This window comes from Emydura macquarii, unplaced genomic scaffold (assembly GCF_026122565.2).
Source record: "Emydura macquarii macquarii isolate MOO-44397 ecotype Brisbane River unplaced genomic scaffold, CSIRO-AGI_Emac_v2 contig_1253, whole genome shotgun sequence".
In the NCBI taxonomy this organism is placed as follows: Eukaryota; Metazoa; Chordata; order Testudines; family Chelidae; genus Emydura; species Emydura macquarii.
Window position 1 is genome coordinate 70,674,594 of NW_027131390.1, and position 21,841 is coordinate 70,696,434.

General features: G+C 34.8%; 1 protein-coding gene across 50 annotated transcripts in view; it reads left to right on the forward strand.

Annotated features, from left to right (window-relative positions):
- Window positions 1-21,841, forward strand: part of TTN (titin) — a 465,728-nt gene that overhangs the window by 318,829 nt on the left and 125,058 nt on the right. For 33 of the 50 annotated variants that reach the window (XM_067549108.1, XM_067549128.1, XM_067549138.1 and 30 more), the window contains 25 exons: window positions 13-93; window positions 281-361; window positions 651-734; window positions 987-1,061; window positions 1,420-1,497; window positions 1,723-1,806; window positions 2,729-2,812; window positions 3,140-3,211; window positions 4,044-4,127; window positions 4,326-4,640; window positions 7,187-7,264; window positions 7,965-8,048; window positions 8,611-8,748; window positions 9,034-9,117; window positions 10,066-10,149; window positions 10,597-10,674; window positions 10,900-10,983; window positions 11,205-11,288; window positions 11,522-11,920; window positions 12,606-12,686; window positions 13,885-13,968; window positions 18,450-18,533; window positions 20,223-20,300; window positions 20,564-20,644; window positions 21,400-21,483. In XM_067549108.1, the coding sequence (XP_067405209.1) occupies window positions 13-93; window positions 281-361; window positions 651-734; window positions 987-1,061; window positions 1,420-1,497; window positions 1,723-1,806; window positions 2,729-2,812; window positions 3,140-3,211; window positions 4,044-4,127; window positions 4,326-4,640; window positions 7,187-7,264; window positions 7,965-8,048; window positions 8,611-8,748; window positions 9,034-9,117; window positions 10,066-10,149; window positions 10,597-10,674; window positions 10,900-10,983; window positions 11,205-11,288; window positions 11,522-11,920; window positions 12,606-12,686; window positions 13,885-13,968; window positions 18,450-18,533; window positions 20,223-20,300; window positions 20,564-20,644; window positions 21,400-21,483 (2,643 nt within the window). The remainder of the gene's footprint in view (window positions 1-12; window positions 94-280; window positions 362-650; window positions 735-986; window positions 1,062-1,419; window positions 1,498-1,722; window positions 1,807-2,728; window positions 2,813-3,139; window positions 3,212-4,043; window positions 4,128-4,325; window positions 4,641-7,186; window positions 7,265-7,964; window positions 8,049-8,610; window positions 8,749-9,033; window positions 9,118-10,065; window positions 10,150-10,596; window positions 10,675-10,899; window positions 10,984-11,204; window positions 11,289-11,521; window positions 11,921-12,605; window positions 12,687-13,884; window positions 13,969-18,449; window positions 18,534-20,222; window positions 20,301-20,563; window positions 20,645-21,399; window positions 21,484-21,841) is intronic. The other 17 variants (XM_067549149.1, XM_067549156.1, XM_067549115.1 and 14 more) reach the window with 16 other exon arrangements.

Below are 21,841 nucleotides of genomic sequence, written 5' to 3' on the forward strand. Positions count from 1 at the left end.
ATATCTTTAAAGTGACTGAAGAAGAGCCTTACTACATAGAGGAGGAAGTACATGTTCCTGTTCCTAAAAAAGTGGAAGCCCCACCAGCCAAAGGTACATCCTCTCTTACATATGAAATGTCAATTGTTCGGCATCTCAGTGTTCCTGATTTTGTTGGTTTTGGTGTGTGTCCCTACTACATGTGTGTTACAAACTTTTTTTTTTTTGACTAACCAAGTGTTTGGTTATTGTTTTGATACCTTTCCTATTTCTTAAACTATACACTGTAATACTTTTTAAGTGCCTGAGAAGCCTAAGAAAGTTGTCCCACCACCAAAAGTTCCTGAGATTCCTAAAATCGAGGAAGCTCCACCAACTAAAGGTATAGAACAGTTACTAATTAAAATAATTCTTATCTTTAAAGACATGACCCAAGTCTTTTCTCTCTCTCTCTCTCTCTCTTTTTTTTTATTTTAGTATCTGTTAATAAAGATGTAGGTTTCTTATAAATCACAGTGTGACTGTTTGCATTACACCTGTGTGTTGTGTATAGTGTTTTTCCTCATTTAAACACTTTGGTTATTATTAAACAAAGGAAATATTGCCACATTACATACAAAATATATTCAGAATATGAGAGATCAATATTCTTAAAACTCTTCTTTACAAAGTGCCTGAAGTTCGTAAGAAAGCTGTTCCTGAGGAGAAAGTACCTGTCCCTGTTCCTAAAAAGGTGGAGGCTCCACCAGCTAAAGGTATATCGTTTACATTCTTCATATAACTTGGAAAAATGTCTTTCTTTCAATGTCAGTCTTTAACTTCTTTCCTTGATGAGTAAAATACAGCTTAGATGCTTTTAATTTTTTAGCATTGCACATGTACATGTGCTTGTCTGTGTCTATTGCCAGTGTATTCATAGTAAGATTTGTGTGGTGGTGTTTTTCTCTTTTGGTCTGTTTGGTATTGAAATCATTCCAATTTTCTAAAATTATACAATATTTTTAAAGTTCTTAAGAAAAAACCGCCAGAAGAATGGATACCACCTGTTGCTATTGAAATAGAAGAACCTCAGTTCACCAAAGGTAAACTAAAGAAAATAATATTCTCTAGACATCTTTCTTTTCTTTTATCTTATACATTTTGTTTGGCTGGTTGATTGGTTTGTTTGAAATGTTTTCCATGTCGATATTTTGTGTTTTAATGACGGTAACCTGTCTGGATCTTCACTATCTATAGACCATTACTTGTGTGCTTTGTTTGTGGTTTTTTTTATACATTGTTCTTTCTTTTATTGTTTCATTTTTGTATTAAATGACATTTCATATATATTTTATTTCATTAAAATCAATCAAGATTTATAGTACTTATTTCTAGTTTCTTATTATTAAAATGCATTCCAAATATTACAATTAAATATTCCGATATTTAATATTTTTAAAGTGACTGAAGTGCAGAGAAAAATTATCATTGAAGAAAAAGTAGCTGTCACTGAAAAGGAGGAGGCTCCACCAAAAAGAGGTACATTGCCTTTTAGAGCTATGCAAGAAATATTTGTCTCTTAATAGTATCTTGTATCTCTAATAGTCTAATTATATTGCATAAATGTAGTTTTTGGCACATTCTTTTGTTTTTTTCTTTAACTTACAAATATATTACGTTTCCATATTTGTATTTTTGTTGCCTGATTATTTTTGCTCTTTGTGTGTAATTCAAATCTCCTAAAAATAAACAATATCTTTCAAGTGCCAGAAGTGCCCAAGAAAGCTGTGCCGGAAGAGAAAGTACCTGTCCCACTCCACAAAAAAGTGGTGGCTCCACCAGCTAAAGGTAATCAGCTCTTTTTGGTGATACAGGAGGCTTCTTCATATCAGAAATCAGTGGGAACAGGCCTTGAGCCTCTGAACTGTCTGATTTAAAAAAACGGTTTATATTGATTTAGTTATAAATAAAAAGGAATTTTGGTTTCTGCACTGAAAATCATTTAGAAAATCATATAAAACAATTGCTCTCCTCATTTCTTGTGTATTCAAAACAGTTATCATTGCAATAGTTGTTTTGGGTGCACACTATTTTGATAAACTGAGCATCATTCATATGCAGAGGCTCAATGTTCCTTCTTTTAAAAAAAGTATCAATGCCTTTTCATATCATCAGCATTTTTTTTCAGTCATGAAGTTGTGTCCTTAACTTCTCTCATTTTCTTGTGGGTTTTAAAAACTCTCTTTTATCTTTTTTCTGTGTCTGAAATGTTGTAGTTAAATTACATGTAATGGAAATTGCCAGCAATCCTGAACAGTCTTGCATTTAAATTCTAGAGTCCTTACTATATCATTGTAGTACTATATCATTGTTGTAGTCATTCTTTTTTATGTGCATATGTCTCTTTCTGTTTTTGTTTTTATGCTTTATAAATATTATTGCTGTATATTAAAACAGTAAAATTCAGAATTTATCCTGAAATTAAAAATTTGGTATTATTCTTCAAAAAGTATAAATTCTGCCGATCAAATGCACACCCAGCTTTTTATGCATTAAAGTTTAAGTTGACCTGTTGTCTTTGTTAACTTAAATTTACCTTTGCCTGTTGTTTGATATCAAATCCTTGTCTATTTTTAGATACACATGCTTACTTTGTAAATGTGCATTTATTTCGTACTTGTCCATCCATAATTCTTTTACATGAACATCAAATTAATATAGAGAGTCTGAATTTTGTAATTTAGTATTCTTACAATTGCTATTTTTAAAGTACCGGAAGTTCCAAAGACAGTTGTCACAGAAGAAAGAGTGTCCGTTGCTGTTCCAAAAAGAAAAGCAGCTCCACCAGCAAAAGGTATCCACATCCATGAATTAAATTATAAAATAAATGTTCTAACTGCCTTGCTGTTGGTCCTCCAGTCCGACTGCCACATTGCCACAGTAACTTCTCTTGAATTCTGACATTCCATCAAAATCCCAGGAACCTTAATGGGTACTGGGGCAGCATTAGGGGTGCATTTTCCCCCACTTTATCTAGTGCTGAAGGTGGCAGGAAAGCAATGAAAGTGTCATATTTCTGTAATAACCACATTGATTGGATAGGGATTATATACCATCTACCCCAAATATTGTTTCAGAGAAACAATACTAAAACTAGAGTCTATCTTTAATGTACCAACAGTGGAACAGCATTGGGCTATGTCCGAGGAAGTGTCCATTTCCCTTCACACAGAGGAGGAGGTTTCATATACAGGTATGAACTAAACTAGGCCCAAGTGAAATCTTTTAGTCTTGCCATCATCTTTTTTGTCTATTTTGTTTTGCAAACAAAACTCAGGATTTCAAACTCAGTGTAGATTAAAGTTTTATATTACACATGGGGCAGGTTAATGTTTTTCCTAAAAGTGAAGCTCTTTGAATTTTTCAGCTCTTAAGAAGCTTAAATCTTCCATCCTGACTTCTCTTTGTTTACCTGGGGAATGCTTAGTCATTTAATTAGCCCCTGTCTTGGATGCAGCTAATGTGATGCCTGTCTCTCTCTTTGCCCTCTGATGGGAAACTGCTTGGCCAACTCCTTACTCCAACAAAGTGTGTACTCTGTCCTGGATAAGTCTACAAAACTCAACATAACCTACATCTTAAGCTTTTTGTAGTGTTTACAGTTAAAATCTTGTCATCTTTTGGATGTCTCAAATGGCTGTTAGAGGCCTCTTGCTGTATTTACTGGAGAAGCTCAAAGAAAGCTATAGGGGCACATTTGTGTGAAAGACCCTGTTCTCCTCGTCTGGAAAGGGGCAGTCAATGAGGTCACAGAGGGCCTGAATTTTCTCAGCATTGATTGGATTTTGTATCAGAGCTCTGATTTGGAATGTGTAGAAATTGGTATATAATACCTTGTCTGCACAGTTGCCTTGGTGATATGTGAGACACATACATGTCAGATAGCCTTTTTTATATATCTTTCTTCTGTATTGTTGAATTACACCATTGTGTATTAGTGTTCTTCTTCTTGCCTCTATTCTTTGTGTACATTGTGTACATTGTTTTTTAAAGTTCTTAAATGTAAATATACTGTATCTTTAAAGTGCCTGATGTTCCTGAGAGAGTAGTCATAGAAGAAAGAGTACCGATTTCTATTACTAAAAAAGTGAAGAGGCCACCAGCTAAAGGTACACTGAATATAGTATTAGATATAACATATATGTTCTTTGCACGTCTGTGCTGTAAATGTGCCGTCAGTTCTACTTTGTGTTTTTACTGAACATTCTTGATTTGATTTAGTTCTTATATTGCAATGTGTTATAGCGCTGTTCATGAGTATTTCTGTGATGAATTTTAAGATTCTTAAAATTGATGTCTTTTTAAAGTTCCTGAAGAACGTAAGACAGTTGTCCGAAAAGAAGAAGTTCCCGAATATGAAGAGGAAGAGGTCACCCACTATGAAGAAGAAGCACCCCAATATGAGGAGGAAGAGGAAGTTATCCACTATGAAGAAGAAGTCATCCACTATGAAGAGGAGGAAGCGCCCCAATATGAGGAAGAAGAGGAAATTACCCACTATGAAGAAGAAGTCATCCACTATGAGGAAGAAGAAGCTACCCAGTATGAAGAGGAAGTTCCTCAATATGAGGCGGAGGAGGAAGTTCCCCAATATGAAGAAGAGGCTCCCCCACCGGTTAAAGGTATAATGAAATTTTGGGATAAAATCAGAACAAAACTCTTCTGTTTTGCAAATATGTCAAGATTTTCTTTTGTTTTAATTACTCCAGTACATTATTTTTCCTTTGTTATGAAAATTAATTATTGGTGTGTGTTACAAAGTGTGTTGCATGTTTGAATGCCTACTGTTCATTACAATTTTTGTGAATATAATAAGTGTTTATGTTGTAAATAATCAATTGCCAGCATAAGGGAGTCTGTGTAATCAGATAAGGCAATGAACATTCCAGGAAGTTTTATCTCATGCTAATTTGAGGCTTTATCTTGTTATCAATCCATATTTTAAAATTCCCATTGAGAGTTCCACAATCACAAGAGAAGGTGTTTGTATCCAGATGATGGATGGCCTAAGTGATTTAGGGACACAAATCCCATTGACTTCACTTAGGTGCTTTTGAAAATCCTAAATGGCTTTTGGGATTTTTTTTAAATATAGGAAGAAAGATGTTTTCACAGAAGCCAGAAATGGAAAAGGCCAATTAAATTATCCAGGCCATCTCTTAGAGTTTATAAATATTTTCGTAGGGAGAATAGTTGATGAATATGCTTGTAAATCTCCATCATCCTTGCATATTAATCTCCACTGATAGGGTAATCAGGTCATCCCAAATTCTTGGTAATAAAAACCTTCCAACTAGAGGGGACTTTTCAATAAAACATTTTATTTCAAGAATATGCCAATTTGTTGAATCTGAAATTGTTAGGTTTCAACTAATCTCCCAACCTGAATTTTAAAAAAGAGTTTCAAACTGCCCTGTTTTGACATTTTCAAAATGAAAATTTTCATTGTTTGGTTTGAAACAACTTTTTTAGAGATGTTAGTTTATTAATACTAAAAATTTGGTTTGAAACAACTTTTTTAGAGATGTTAGTTAATTTATATTAAAAATTTTATTTTAAAAGATTGAAATTGATATTAAACATTTTAATCAACCTAATCCATCTTTATAAAATTGTCAGTTCGTGAACATTTTTGAAATTTCAACTTTTTGTCCTAATTTGGGGATGGAAAATTTTCCAAATCTCAAAAATTCTCATGAGACCAACAAATCATTTTCCATCCAGCTCTTCATCCAACACCCCACATATAACATAAAGACAAAGGATAAATTCCAAAATTGCCTATATAGAATCATAGAATGATTTATATGATATATATGATTTCAAAAGGAAGTTAAGCACTTCTTAACAAGTACAAAATTCTTGTTTCATATTTTCCCACCCTACAGATGAGTTTAGGATTTACTTTGACCAGCTAATACATATCAAAACTACATTTTTAATGTCTACACTAGCTTTTCAACATGTCAGTTAATATATTTTACAAATATGCCTTTTTCCTTGTGAAAACAAGGTCAGGCTATGCTCTATGGAAGCAAATATATGGTTTGTCTAGATTAGGAAAAGAGATCAGGGTTATCTAAAGTCTACCTTGACCATCTAAAAGGAGCAAAAAGTAGTTAACTTGCCACTACTAATGAAAAAGTTGTTGTGTTGAAGTTAGCTCACATCTATTTTAGCCTCTTTTCCTGATCTAAACAAAGCCAATGGGATTACTCTCTTGCTTAAAGTTAAGCATGTGTGAAAATCATTGTAGGATAGGACCTATGACCCTAAGCTGGGAAGTGGTCAGTGACTTCTTCCACTCTACCATGTATACCAGCATACAATTTATATTGAGTAATTGAATACACATTTTTAAAGAAACTCTTTGGGTGAAATCGTGGCTCCAAAGGCAAAACTCTCACTGACTTCAGTAGAGCCAGAATTTCTTCCTTTGTCCTTGAAGAAAACTATCAGGTACATTCTGCCATTCACCACTAAATTTATATATGAACTAATGAGTACTTCCAATTAGCTGTGAGTTGCAATTTGTGAGCAAGTTAGTTGATAAAATACCATGGGACTGCTTGTCTTGAGAGAGAGTACCAGCAATATACTCAAAATTTCTGAAAAAAAGAATGGAACCTTTAATATGTATTCTAAATCTGGCCATTAAGCATTCTCAAATGTAACATATTAAGTGCCTAATAAGTGTAAGAAAGTAGTCCCAGGGGAAAAAATACTAGTACCTATTCTTAAAGGAATAGAAGCACTACAACTAAAAGATACCTGATATAATAATAGAAGCTATTGATGTTTTTCAAAATTTTAATTTTCATCATCCTTAAATTTCCTCATCACCACCACTATTTTTGACCAGCTCTAATAACCTATATTTAAGGGCCAGACCATGTGATCTTTATTCAGACTTGGATCAGGCAAAACCCCATTGACATTAAGAGGAATTTGCCTTGCCAGATCAATGGCTGAGTAAGAACTGCAGGATTTGGCCAATTACAAATCAACATATCTCTTTATTGTGCTGTTTCCTGTCTTTTTAATATTAAACTGTTGTTAAGTGGTACCTGTTTGTGCTGGAGTAACTTTCTTTGCATTATAATTCTTGTACTTTATGTTCCTGTTATTTTGTACATAAATTCCTAAAACAAAAATGGTATTTTTAAAGTGCCTGAGGTTCCCAAGAGACCCATCCCAGAGGAAAAAGTACCTGTTCCCAAGAGAAAAGAAGTTCCTCCAGTGAAAGGTACATCACCTCTTCTTTGAAGTTACCAACTTTATTTAGTATTTAATTAACTTTATTACTTCTTGTATATTTGCTGCGTAGTTGTAGCCATGTTGGTCCTAGGATTCTAGAAAGAGAAGGTGGATGGGGTAATATCTTTTATTCAACCAACTTCTGTTGATGAACAAGACAAGCTTTTTTGCTTAAATAGAGCTCTTCACGTCTGGGAAAGGTACTCAGTGTGTCACAGCTAAATACAAGATGCTTAACAGATTGTTAAGAATAAAGAGTTAATGCTGTTGCAAGGAACCATTCAAGGTGATGTGGGCAGTTAACACCTCTGCAGAGGTAGGACAAAGGAAGATTTGTGGGTCACAAATTGTTGTAATGAGCCAATCCAGTGTTTTTACTTAGTCTAGGATTTTTAGTGTCTAGTAAGTTATGAATTTAATCTCCCAAGCTCATCTTTTGAAGATGTTGCGCAGGTTTCCTTTAAGGATGAGGACTTAGAGGTCAGATATTAAAAGATCGTTTTGTGAAAAGTGTTTGCCCATGGGTGATAGGTTGTTGTTTTTTGTATTGTATGTTTGATATAAATATTTATTACCTTGCTCTTGAGGAGGCATATCTTCATTTGAAATCTTTGTGATCATGTCTTTTTTGCTTTTCTGTTTTGAATGGCATGTGTGAGGTATTCTCAACCAAAATAATGTTTTTAAAGTGCCAGAGATGCCACAGAAACCCTTGCCAGAAGAAAAAGTGCCGGTTCCTGTGCCCAAAAGAAAGGAAGCTCCACCAGCTAAAGGTACAGCAGAGTGTGATTAAATGTGTACAGCACAATCTTTCATTCTTTACTCATCTATTCAATGTATCACAATGAGAAATATATTTCTGTTCTTGAGAATTGTTCTTCTGTAGTCTTTTGTTTCATGTCACTGTTCTGTATCTTATGGTTCGAAAATGAAATTTTCAAAGGACAACAGTATCTTTAAAGTGCTTGAGGTGCCAAAGAGAGCTGTCCCAGCAGAAATAGTGCCCCTTCCAGTGCCTGAAAAATTGGAGGCTTAGTCAGCTAAAGGCGCATCAGTTTGTAATGCATCCAAGCAATTCTGTCATTGTTTGCTCACATATGGAACATTGCAAGTAAGGGGCCTGAACTTGTTCCAAGAGAACTGAATAGGAAAACCATTCACTTATTTCAGTGGGTTCAGGATCAATCCCCACACTGTGAATGTTTCTATAATACACAGTTTAGACAACTAATTTTTGCTTTACACATTTGTACTGTATGTTTTATGTTGTCTTTCTATTTTGGAGTGGTGCAAAGGATACCAATGATTCATAAATCAAAATAATGTTTCTTAAAGTGCTTGCTGTGCCAAAAAAAGCTGTTCCTGAGGAGAAACTTGCTGTTCCTGTGCCTAAAAAACCAGAACCTGTCGCTGTGCCTAAAAAACCAGAACCTGTCGCTGTGCCTAAAAAACCAGAACCTCCACCACCTAAAGGTATATTGCCTTCTAATTGAGAGTAATTATATATATATTCAAAGTGTGTGCGTATGTACAAACTTACTCTATACATGTGTGTGTATATGTGTTTCTGTGTGTATAATATACAACTTTTTGTTCCATTCTCTCTGTAACTCCCAAATAAATGTAAGGCACATTTGTGTAATTCCTTTCTTATATGTTATGTTTTAAGTATGTTTATGTTTGCTCTCCTCTGTTCTATGTTTTCTCTGTTTCTGTTGTACTAAAAATTAAATGTCTTTAAACAAAATATCTTTGAAGTGCCTGAGGTGTCCAAGAAAGCTGTCCCAGAAGCAGAAGAACCCATTGCTGTTCCTAAAGTAAAGAAAGCTCCACCAGCTAAAGGTACATCCCTTTATGGTATATAGAAGTGAGTCATCTGTCACTTGGACATTGACATTTGGTTTTGCTGATCACAATTTCGATCCTCATTTCCAAACCCCAGAGTTCATTGTTAAGGAATACTAGGGCTCAGGTAGGGCTTGACCCTGCGTCACTGAAATCAATGGGAGCTTTGACACTGACTTCAGTGAGCTCAGGATCAGGCCTTTAATAACCAGCTGGTTTCCAGTTATAATGATCTGCCAAGAACAAAAGCAAGAGCCTTGTTATATGCTAATCAAAGCAGCAGTGCCCTGCAAATAGTGTCTGTATGGCATAATGTTTCTTTTGAACAAAATATCCGGTAGAAATCCCTTTGATTTTCCCTTGGGCAAGGATATGATCTCAGTGCCCTGAAGATTCTCCCAATACTTAGCCTAAGAGATCTGGCAGTACATTCTAAAATCTCACAGCATGCACTGCCAAATCTACTACAGAAAAAGGGTAAAAACATATCTGACTGGGAGAGTAGCCAGAATTCAAATCCTAACTGCAGAAACAGTAACGAAAACAACTGAGTATAGATAGTACCCGGCGATGTTGAACAATTTTTGCCCATTCACAAAATAGTTTACAACTAAACTAGAAAGCAAACAAACTGACAGCTCTTAGTTTACAAAATAAGATGCCAAAGACATTTCTATGTCCTCTCTTTTTGTAACATGTGAATGTGTTGTTAATTGTGTTTGATTGGTAATGATGTGTCATACGTGATCATCAGAGTGGAAAGTCGCCCAAGCTTATCCTTATAATCCAATACTACTGTAATGTTATCATGAAATACACTTACAGAATATTCTTTATATCTGTGATTATTGTTATGCAAGTTTGTGTCCGTATGTTTTATGTTGTGTTTTTCTTTCTGGTGTTGCTTGAAAATGAAATTCTTAAATTGAAATAATATCTTTAAAGTGCCAGAGATGCAAAAGAAACTTGTCCCAAAAGAAAAAATACCTGTAGCCATTCCTAAAAAAATGGAGCCTCCTCCAGCGAAAGGTACATGAATTAGCATGCTAGGCAAATTAGCAGTATTATTATTCCCTTACATTTTCAATAACCTCACTAACATCCAGTCTGAGGTTGAGCCTGCATCCACTGAAGTTTTGAAATTGACTACACCGGGATTAGGCCTTACAAGAAACAGTGATAATTTTGTCCTATGCATTTGTATTTTTGTGTCTGTGTTGTGTTCCTGTTTCTGATGTATAAAAATTCTCAAATTGCTAACATAAGACAACATCTGCAAAGTGTTAGAGTTGCCTGAGAAACCTGTCCATGGAGAGAAAGTGTCTGTTGTTTGTAACTTGTTTCCACCCTTAAAAACACTTATGGTATGTTCTTTAGATTAGTTTATGCTTTCATTGTGGCCATGCATTTTATGTTCTCTTTCTTTTTCTGATATTGCTTGAAAATGAAATTTAAAAAATAAAATGTCTTTTAAAGTGCTGGAGGTGCCTAAGAAACCTCTCTCTGAAGAGGAAGTACCTGTTCCTAAAAAGGTGGAGACTCCAACAGCTAAAGGTACAGTAGTTTAAAAATGAAAATACGAACACTGACATTAATTAATAATGTGAATTATTCAACTTCTTCTTAGCACATAGCATTTTAATGTGTGCATCTTGTGTATTTGGATATTTGGGTATTTGTTTGTAGGTTTATATTTCTGTTGTTTGTAAGTTTATGTGCTTTGACTTTGTTTTTGATACTGTGTAACAAGAATACTAAAACCAGATAATGTCTTTAAAGTGTCTAAGGTGCCTAAGAAAGTTGTTCCTGAAGTGAAGGTACCTGTTGCTCCTCCTAAAAAAGTGGAGCCTCCAGCTGTGAAAGGTACAGACACTCTTCCCTGCTATCATTCATTTTAAAATTCTTGATTTTATACTTTCGAACACCAATGTTTTCTGAATGTTCTGTCAAATTCCTGTGTATTCTTGTCTCAAAGATTAATTTTTGTGCTACAAAATTGTGAGACTGTGTTTTGTGTTGCTTTCTTATTTGTACTGCTTTGTTAAACCATTTAAAATTCCTAAATGAAAACCATATCTTTAAAGTCCCTGAGGTACGTAAGAGAGCTGTTCCTGAAGAAAAAGTGGCAGCTGCTGTTCCTAAACCAAAGGAAGTTCTTCCAGCCAAAGGTACAGACATGCCTTACTGAATTTCTTCATAAGATCTATTCCTCCTACTTGTTCCTAAAATATTTTGGAATGTAACCACTGTTTCATAGAATATCTCTTCCTTTTTAGAAAAACTTCTTGTTGTTGTCTTTATATGTAGTTTTCTGTTCCCTGCTAACTCGTTTGTCTTTCTCTGTAAAAGTCACTTCCAATACTCTAAAGTAGTTATAATAATAATAATACTATCTCTAAAGTTCCTGAGATACCTAAGAAACCCTCCCGGGAAGAGAGAGTCCCTGTTCCTGCTCCTGTTCCGGTTCCTGCAGAAAAGGAATATGAGTATGAGGAGTATGAGAAGTATGAGACCTATGAGGCTGTAGAAGAGTTTGAAGTTCCGGAGCATGAAGAGATTGAGTATGAGGAGATTCCGGAGCCTGAAGAGATCTATGAGGAGGTTCTGGAGCCTGAAGAGATTTATGAGGAGATTCTGGAGCCTGAAGAGATTGAGGAATATGAGGAGGTTCCAGAACCTGAAGAAGTCTATGAGAAATACGAGGAAGTTCAGGTTATTGAACAGGTCTATGAGAAGCATGAGGAGGTTACGAAGACTGAAGAGATCTATGAGGAGGTTTATGAGGTCCCACCAACTATAGGTACACCAAATCATGATTTTATTCTTTTATTTTATTCTTAACTCTGTGTGTCAAGTTTCACCCTCATGTTCAGTGCTCCTTTCAGTGCTCAACTCTATGTTTTTCCTGTCTTCAGTCCTCTTTCTTGTGTCTGTAGTTGATGGTGATAAACAACTTGAGGACCATTTCCCCTCCCATGCCCCAGAAAACCTATTTGGAGGTAGAATAGGAAGACTCCCACTGACCCTTCAAAAACAAAGACATCTTTGTTTAGCTGTAACTAGAGCAATTTACACATTGCATAAATGACAGCCTTCTGATGCAATTCAACTATGGTCGACATCCAGTATAATTATGGGTAACAACATTATTTCCTTTTGAGAAACATTTTGCCGAGCAATGATTTTCCACAGTAGAGCAGTTAAAAACTTAGTTAGAACCTTCCTTCCTATCATTTTAATTTGAAATTCCCCATATCAAGCAGATGGTGCATTGACAATGATTATTCCCCACTCTTCTGAAAAAGAATCTTCCTCAGCTTTCAGTTGCTCACATAACTTTGAGCACAGTAATTGTTCTCTTGCCTATATTTGTGTGTGTGATAAAGATGTGGTTCTATAAGAATATGATTTTTGCACTTTGTATTTTATATTCATCCTAATTTTTTGCAAGTAACTTAAAAATCCCTAATAAAATGTCTTTAAAGTGCATGATGTGCCTAAGAAAGCTGTGCCAGAAGAAAAAGTACCTGTTGCTGCGCCTAAAAAAGAAACTCCTCCAGCTAAAGGTACACCAGCTACTGGATACATTTAAAACTGAAGCCCTCTGTCTCTCAGAATCCCAACTTCCAGTAATGAAGTTCTCTCCTATTATTTAACCATTAAGAGTGGAGTTTTTATTTGGCAACAGAGTCAAAACTAGGATTAAGATAACAAATCAACAAAATTACTTTATATTTTAAAAGTCCTGCAGCTCCTTTCTGAGAAAGCAGTTTTCCTCCTTGTCCTTGTATGATTCATAGGACCTAACCTATTGAAAATGGTAGGGAATTTATACAAGCAAGGTCCCATCCAGCTATTCCTTGCTAATGAATAACCTCAGATCTGTTAAGTCTCTTTTTTTCCCTCCTCTCTTCATATCAAATGAATTAACAGTTTCTACCATATCCTCAGATATAATGAGAACCTTTCTCAACTATAGCTATAATTCTAGGGGGGAGTCCTAGCCCCATTGAAGTCCATGGGAACGGGATTTTACTACTAGTCTGTTCCCTATATCATGCTCTACTAATACATTAAAATGTCATAGATAGTCCTACCATTGACAAGGTAGCAGAGTTTCTGCTGTAAACCAGAGTTCTGTACTGTTCTCACTATAGGGCCACATCTGCACAAAACACCCTTTGTGTCAAATCTGCTAGTTCTTACTCATACAAATTATCCTACTGAAGTCAGTGAGAGGCGTTTTTTGGATAAGGGCTTAGGGCTTGATCCACATTTCATTGAAGTCACTGAGAATCTCTCAATTGATTTTAATGGAAGCCAAATTGAGGCCAAAATTAAGAGTGTAGGATTTGGCTCATAAAGTTAAATGGGAGTTTTGCTTACAGATAAATAGCAGGATATGGCTTCTTAGTTCATATAATATTTAATCATCTGTCTAAATGCACTATTTAAAAGTCCATCCCAATTTGAAATTAATCCAACAAGGAGTTAGTCATGTGTATCCAAAGGAGATTGAACACCAAGAATCAGGAAGCAGAGACATAGCCAGCCAGATCACAAATTTGGCAGCAGAGTGCTATCTATTGTATGCTGGCATACTACTGAGCAAATAAATATGACATAGGACACAGTTTGCTTGTGTTCTTTTAATTTCTGTAATTTTTCTGTTGAATTAAATATTTGTTTGGTTTCTTGTCTCAGCTTTATTCTTAAATAATATAAATCTTGCAAAATTTCTAAAAGAAAACAATGTCTTTAAAGTGCCTGCAGTGCGTAAGAAACCAGTCCCACAAGAAAAAGTACCTGTTGCTGTTCCTAAAAAAGAAGTGGCTCCCCCAGCTAAAGGTACATCTATTCTTTGTTGTAATCATGAAACAATGAACTCTTACTTAAGTCATTGATCTTTGTTGTTTGTTGAGTAAGACTGGACTATACTTCATGTCTCAGTGATTCTTTGTTTGTCCTAATCAAGTATGATCCTGTGTCTCATGTTGCCTTTATGTTCATAATGATTTATGAAGTTGTATATGTAAGATTCCTAAAACAATGCTATACCTTTAAAGTGCCTGAAGAACATAAGAGAGCTGTACAAGAAGAGAAAGTAACTGTGGCTGTTCCTAAAAGGAAGGAACCTCCACCAGCTAAAGGTACAACAACCCTTCATGAAACTATAGTTAACAACCCTATTCTTCTCTCATACATTCATTAGCATCAATGTCCTGCAAGAAGCATTTAATTCTTGGTTGTTTTACAAGCATGTCTTTCTGGGCATCTGATGAAGTGGGTTACAGCCCACGAAATCTTATGCCTGCAGAAATTAAATTTGTTAGTCTTTAAAGTGCTACAGGACTCTCATTGGGTTTTTTTGGCTTTGTTCGTCTTTTTTCTGATTTCCTCCAAGTAAATTTAAAAGTTCTAAAAGTTAAAAAATGTCTTTAAAGTGTCTGCCGTACCCAAGAGAACTGTTCCGGAAGAGAAACTACCCACCCCTGCTCCTGAAATAGAAGTTCCACCAGTGAAAGGTAGAGGAACCTTTGACTGGAATTTTATAGAAAGACTTTATCTCACTACTAGCTAACATCTTTTTAAGTGCAATTTATGTTCTTTGTAATATACCCAAGGTCCCCAGTCTCCTGCAGCAGCTTACATTCTGTAATGAGGAGTAACAAATTCTGAGTCAAACACTCCACTTATATGATACAAGCAAACTGGAAAGTAACTGCACTTTACTCTCTTGAAATTAAGGGGGAGAAGGGGGCTCCAACTTTTTAGTTCTAGAAGTATATTAAGCCCCCAATTTTTTAGTTCTAGAAGTATAAAGTGAATTTTGTTTAAGTTGAAAATGTTAGAGAGTATCTTAGACACAATATTTGTAAAGAAGACATTGAAATATTTCTTTAATATATCTGTGGTTGTGCCACAGGTATCAAGTTGAAATAATTCAAGGTAGTCCCTTGTATCTTGGGAGGAAAGGAGGGCAAATATAAATGGAAAAGAGTGAATGGCATCCATTACATATAGGACCACACAAAAAGGAGAGCAAACATTTTAAATATCTTCAAATCATTCAAATCTGTGGCAGCAACTTAATTCTGTGACTGAATAATATCAGCTCTTACAGAACTGCAGAGTACTGGAGACTTTGGGAGTACTTTTTTATTAGCAATTCTTCGTTGTCTATGTTTACGTTGGTTTTTTTTTTTTTTTAAGATTTGCAAATAATTTTGAGATTTTTAAAAAAACGCTAATATCTTTAAAGTGCCTGAGGTTCCTGAAAGAGTTTTTCCTGAAGAAAGAGTATCTACTGTTATTCCTAAAAAAGAGGAAGTTCCTCCATATGAAGGTACATCAACTCTTCAATGGAGTTACAAAGCAATGAAGTACAGAGAATTAGTCAATCAGCTTCCTGGTTCAGTCTGTTTTTAATATAAATAGAGGGACACCATCAAATTTAAATTTAAAGAAAAATCCCTGCCACAACCCTTGAGTCTCTATGCATTTTTGTTTCCAATCATATTTTTCTACTTTTAAAATCTTTTTCTCTGCCTTGTAAATTTCTGGGAAAGACCCACAAACAACAAAGAAATAGGCTCAGGCTCTGATTCGGAAAAGCATTTATGCAATGTTTAACTTTAAGCACTTGATGGGACTTGAGTAGGTGCTATTTAAGTGCTGTCCTGAGCAGTGTTCGATGGTTTCCTGGCCATAACTGACTACACTGGAGAAACCGTGAAATTACTGTACAAAGACTGCTTTCTAATATACAAATTAAACAGAGGATATATATATACATATATATTCTATAACCCTATATACACGAACACCACACATACATCTTTGTTTTAGTAATCTTGTTATTTGCAGCAACAGTAGGTAAAAAAAATTCAGATAGAAGTGTGGTATTTAAATCAACAGTGTCTCCTTAATTTATGTATGTGTTCAGTTAGTTATGTTGCTTTACATGTCTGCATATTTGCATTATAAATTGTCTTTCTAATCTTTGTTTTGCAAATATTTTTGAAATGTCTAAAATGAATTAATATCTTTAAAGAGCCTGAAGTTTATGAAGATATTCTCCCTGAAGAAAAAGTTCCTATTGTTTCCAGAAAACAGGAAGTTCCCCCAACTAAAGGTACATCACATCCTCAAGCAATTCATAAAGCAAAGAACTCCAATAAATTACAGTTATTCAGCCTCATAATTCATATCAGGTTCCATGTAAATAATTCATGTTTTCATTTTAACTACTCCTTGTTTTATAAGTTTATCTGTCTGTGTCTTCCATCACCCTTCTGTTCGTTACATTTTGTATTTTATAAATTCTTAACAGCAACTAATATCTTTAAAGTGCCTGCAGTGCCCAAGAAAGCTGTTCAACAAACAAATATATTTGTTTTCATACCTAAAGAAACTCCACCAATTACAGGTATATGAGCCCAGAATGGAATTTTAATGAAAGAAAAAATATCTTCACCATATTTTTTTAGCCTCTTTTAAAATTGATTTAATGTTCTGTGTGAGATATCCAAGGCCCCAGTTTACTGCAGTGGCTTATAGGTAGACTCTGCAGCAACACAATTCTGAGGCATAGGCTATTGCAACAAGTTCGTTCTTTGATACATTTGATCATCAATATCATTCATTTAGGTTTTTCTTCTACTAGCTTTTTGTTACCTTAAAAGGTGTGTATTTTGTTTCTTAATTCTTTATATTGATACTTTTAACATTCCTAAAACAAACTAATATCTTTAAAGTACCTGAGATGCCAAAGAAAGCTTTTCCCAAAAAGAAAGTAAGTAAAAGAAAAGAGAAGAACTTTTTAATGGAATTTCAAGGACAGAAAAATATCTCCATTTATTCTTCTCTGACCTCTTTTAATGTGTAATTAATGTTCTGTCTGATATAAACATTTTTCTGTGTCAGTTTAAAGATAGATTTGGCAGTGAGGATTATGCGTTTCTGGGACAAAAGCTCTAACTGTGTAGCATGCTTGTTTTGGAAACTGTCCTTCATTTATTATAAATTATTTTTTTAAAACCCATAAGAATGTTTTCCCCACCTTGGGGTCATTCTCAAGAAAATGAATGGGTTTTGCTTAAATTAAAGGTAATTACTCTTCTGGATCACAGGCTAAAATTGCCTTTGTAATTTTCTCATCAGGGTTTTAAGGAAATAAAATATTAAAGGAGACACAGATTTGTGTGTTTGAAATATTTTAGTATTTGTAGTACAGGTAGTTAAACAAAGCAGTGAGAAAACATAGCAAATTCAGGGGATTGAATGGCAAGCAATTCTTCTATATAAAATTATACAAAAGAATGGTGCAGAATGGGTGCAGCTTGGCTGATGGATGGAGCTTAGAATTTGATCTCAGGAAATAATTTGCCTTAGGACATACCTCTCCACCCTGAACACATAGAGGTTAGGAGTTGAGCAAACATGCAGAATAGACTTTGTTTCACTGGGTAGCCTACTGGCAACTGGCCTACTTCTGAGAAGTGGTAAAGAGTAGCTTTATCTATCCCACTGCAAATTAGGGCCTTACATTTGTTGTTTGTCTTTCATGTTGTCTTTTTGCTCTAAGATGATGTAAGTAATTATGAAATTTCTAAAAGAAAACTATCTTTAAAGTGCCTGAGGTTTATGAGGAAATTCCCCCAGAAGAAAAAGTTTCTGCTGCTATTCCTAGAAAAGAGGAAGCTCCACCAGCTAAAGGTACATAACCTCTTCAAGGAATTTACAAAAGCAATGAACTCCAGAAAAATATCATTATTGGGCATGGTTTAATTAATGTTCAATATGATCAATCATTCTAGAATCAGTGTTGATTCTAACTGCTCCTTGCTTGTTTTACCAATTTGTCTATCTTTGTTTTACGTTGCTTCTTTGTTCTTTATATGTTATAAATTCTTAAAACCAACTAATATCTTTAAAGTGCCTGAGATGCACAAGAAAGCTGTCCCAGAAGAAAAAGTGCAGATTGCTGTACCTAAAAAACCAGAACCTGCTGCTGTGCCTAAACAAAAAGAATATCCACGAGTCAAAGGTATATGTTAACTGATAAAACCTAGACGAAGGTTTTTTTCCTCCAAATAACTCTTATATAAAAGAGACTTGTTTTGTTTGGAGAAATAAACCTTCTTTGTCTAGAACTTTATTCATAAATGGTAATCATTTGGAACTTTGTAAACTGTGTGTGTCAAACTGATGTCAAGATTGGTATCATTCATGTTATGTATGTCCCTCTGTTATGTTTCTTTACTATTCTTAATTGTTTGCATATGTCTCTGGAATTTCTAAATTAAAATAAATGAATATCTTTAAAGTGCCTGAGGTGCCCAAGAAAGCTGTCCCAGAAGAAAAAGTACCAGTTGCTGTACCTAAAAAGCCAGAAACTCCACCAGCTAAAGGTATAGAACATCATAAATGAAATAATGAACAAACAAAATAACTCTTTTCTTTTTCTTCTGGTAATCATTACTTTTTCTGAAGTTTGTCCTGTTCTTTTTTTGTTGTCATCATGAAATATTTGATAAAGTTTGCCATTTGCCAGTTTCTTCTCTCCTGGACATGGAAGCGTAACTCCCATTCCCAAGGCATATGAAAGGATATCAGACAACTGGCTAAAAGAGAAAGCGATGAAATTGTATTAAATAATTATAATCAATAAACAACAAAGCTAACCCCACATACAGGCAGTCTTTACAGTGCAAATGCCATCACTAAATAGTTATCACAGCAGTTGAGGGTTAAATGGGGAAACTGAGTCACAAGTCCACCCAATTTAGACTTAATCCATTTTTGTCTTTATTTATACAATTTCAGACAGAATTTTTGTCACTTGTAGTGTCTGAACATATGTGTATGCCAGACAATACCAACAGACAAGATGGAATTGTTAGGGGTCCAAGTTACCACATTTGGGGGCACTGGGAAGTCCTTGCACCTTTCATAATGGCTGTCACTTCCTCTGATCTCCTGGTCCAGTCATTCTATCCTGTGTTTCAGTTTCTGGTCCAGTATCTTTCCTCTATGAGCTTTGTTCCCTTGAAGTTTTTATGCATTTCCACATTCCAGATTACTTAATCTTTATCCAGTTGGTTTTTACCACATAAATCCTTTTTTTTTTTATGTAATCCATACGTAACACATGCACAAGTTTCAATTACCCAGCTTCTGCATTTTTTTTTTTTTTTGCTGGTTTTACAGTTTCTGGGTCATGTTGTTCTGTGTCACCCTGTTCCTTAGCCTTCCCAGAAAAAGGGTATTTTTATTTATCATTACATATTTGTGTACCTCTTATTTATGTCTTCCGACACAACATATTACTTATTGTACCAGCAATAATATCATTTTAAACAAATCAGCAATTCTATGTAAAAGAATAATTGACAAAACCTCATTTATGCCAAGCAAGGTGTTGTGCTAAGTGTTTGTTATCTTATCTATAATCATTCACTATCCATAATTACAAATCATTCAAATATAGCAAACAAAATTCTTAATCTTACCATTTAACAATTCTTCATTTTTATATTTCAGTATCATATGTCAGAACATGTATGTTATCATACCCTACTTAATCTATTAAGTGGGAGGAGTTATGGAAAACACAATGATTCTTTAATGCCAGCATTTTTTATCTTTTTTACAAACATGGGTTTTTAAAGGCCTTTTTCATTAAGAATCCAGTTTTGTTTGTGAATCATTACCAAACAATCTTCATTTGAAATTTTCTTATGTTGTATTTTGAGGGGTGTCTCAATTTTAGGGCCTTTGTATTTAATTGCTTTTAATGGTACCCCAACAACAGTCACTGTAAATACGTTCACAAGTTTCATCAAGTCCAGCCACAACAGCAGAACATAATGTTGCAAAGTTCCCATTTGATAAAGAGCACATTGATATTAGCGGACATTTAGTTATTGATTTGCATGGAAGCAGAAGAAGACTCTTAAGCCAGTTGCTATGATTCCTCCAACCACTTGAGAGTCTGTTCTTTCATGTCCACTTGTTTTTTGTTACTTTTCTATTCACAATATTTTATTTATATGTATCTTTGGAATTCGTAAAAGTAAAAGACACTAATATCTTTAAAGTGCCTGAGGTGCCCAAGAAAGCTGTCCCAGAAGAGAAAATACCAGTTGCTAAAAAGCCAGAACCTCCACCAGCTAAAGGTACATATTCACAGTGGTGATGTTATAATGGAAAAAATGTTGTTTTCTCTTAAAAATTAAGGGTTATGTTTAAAAAAAATTCTCTCTTTTAAAGATTTCTTAATTAGAAGTAACACACTGAGTATGTTTATAACAAATCACTCTTTGCATTTGACATTACTAATGTTCCTGATAGACTTTTATGATGTCTCTTTTTATTCTTAATAATTTACATACCCAGGAAATTCTGAAATGTAACAAAAAGTAATACTGTTTCTTTAAAGTGCCTGAGATGCCCAAGGAAGTCCCAAAGGAGAAAGTACCCATTGCTGTGCCTAAAAAACCAGAAGTTCCACCAGCCAAAGGTACATCACACCACAGCTAAAAGAACAGGGGGAGGGAAGAAAATGACATTTACTATATTCTTGCAAATGTTATATTTTAAGTAAGCATCACCCTGTCTTTTTATTTTTTGTTGTGAGAAGCCTATTCATTTGAGGGCTCTAATCTCTTTGTTGTTTAACCATAACTATAATAAGTTTTAATGGTGGTTAAAGATATCTGCATAACAAAATAGGCAAAAGGGTGGTCCTTGAGGCAAACATTAGAAATTTCTAGGAAGAAACAGGACTTCTATGACAACTGTTTCTGATATTCTCTGGATTTTATGTGCAAAGTCAGCTCAAAAGGGGATTAAATAATCTCAAGGCACATGCTGAGTGACCCAGGCCCAAGTGGCTTCAATGGGGGTAGAATGAAGCCCACAATGTGTGGATGCAAAGAAGCTGTAGAGATGAGAAATGTTAGGGGGAAGGGGCAGATATGTGAAATAGACAATGTCAGCCATAGCCAAATGGGAAACAGACAGCTGGCAATCTAAAATGACAGAATAATTTAATCAAGAAAGAGGAGAAAAGTACTGAAGAGCACTGGAATGTAACAGTGAAATATGCTTGTATTAGTGGAAGGAAAGAAGGAAGGAAGGATAAGACCATAAATGTGTGTCAAATTGATGGCGTCATTGATGATCTCCATAGTTTGTTTTCTTCTTAGTCTTGAAGTTTTATATACATCTGTAAAATTCCTTATAATAATCAAAACAAATACTCTTTCTTTAAAGTGCCTGAGGTGCCCAAGAAAGCTGTTCCAGAAGAGAAAGTACCAGTTGCTGTGCCTAAAAAACCAGACGCTCCGCCAGCTAAAGGTACACATTGTCATTGATAAAATCATGGCTATAATTTGTCCTGTTCCTTCTGTTATAACTTTTTAAAGATTAATTTTGAGCCATCTTTTTCCCCACTGTAATCTGTGATTTTATACATTTCATTTTGGGGGATTCTCTTCTCCTCTTGATACTTAACAAATCATTCTTGTTCAACTGTGGAGTAAAGTCATGTAATATGTAGTATGTGTACTGTAAAAGCAGTCTTTTACCATGCATCATTGATGCTGTTTCCTGTCCTTATTGCAGCTTTTCTAGTCTTAATTCTTTGTACCTATGCTTGAAATTCTTAATATTAAAATAAGTGCCTGAGGTACCAAAGAAAGTGGCCCCAGAAGAG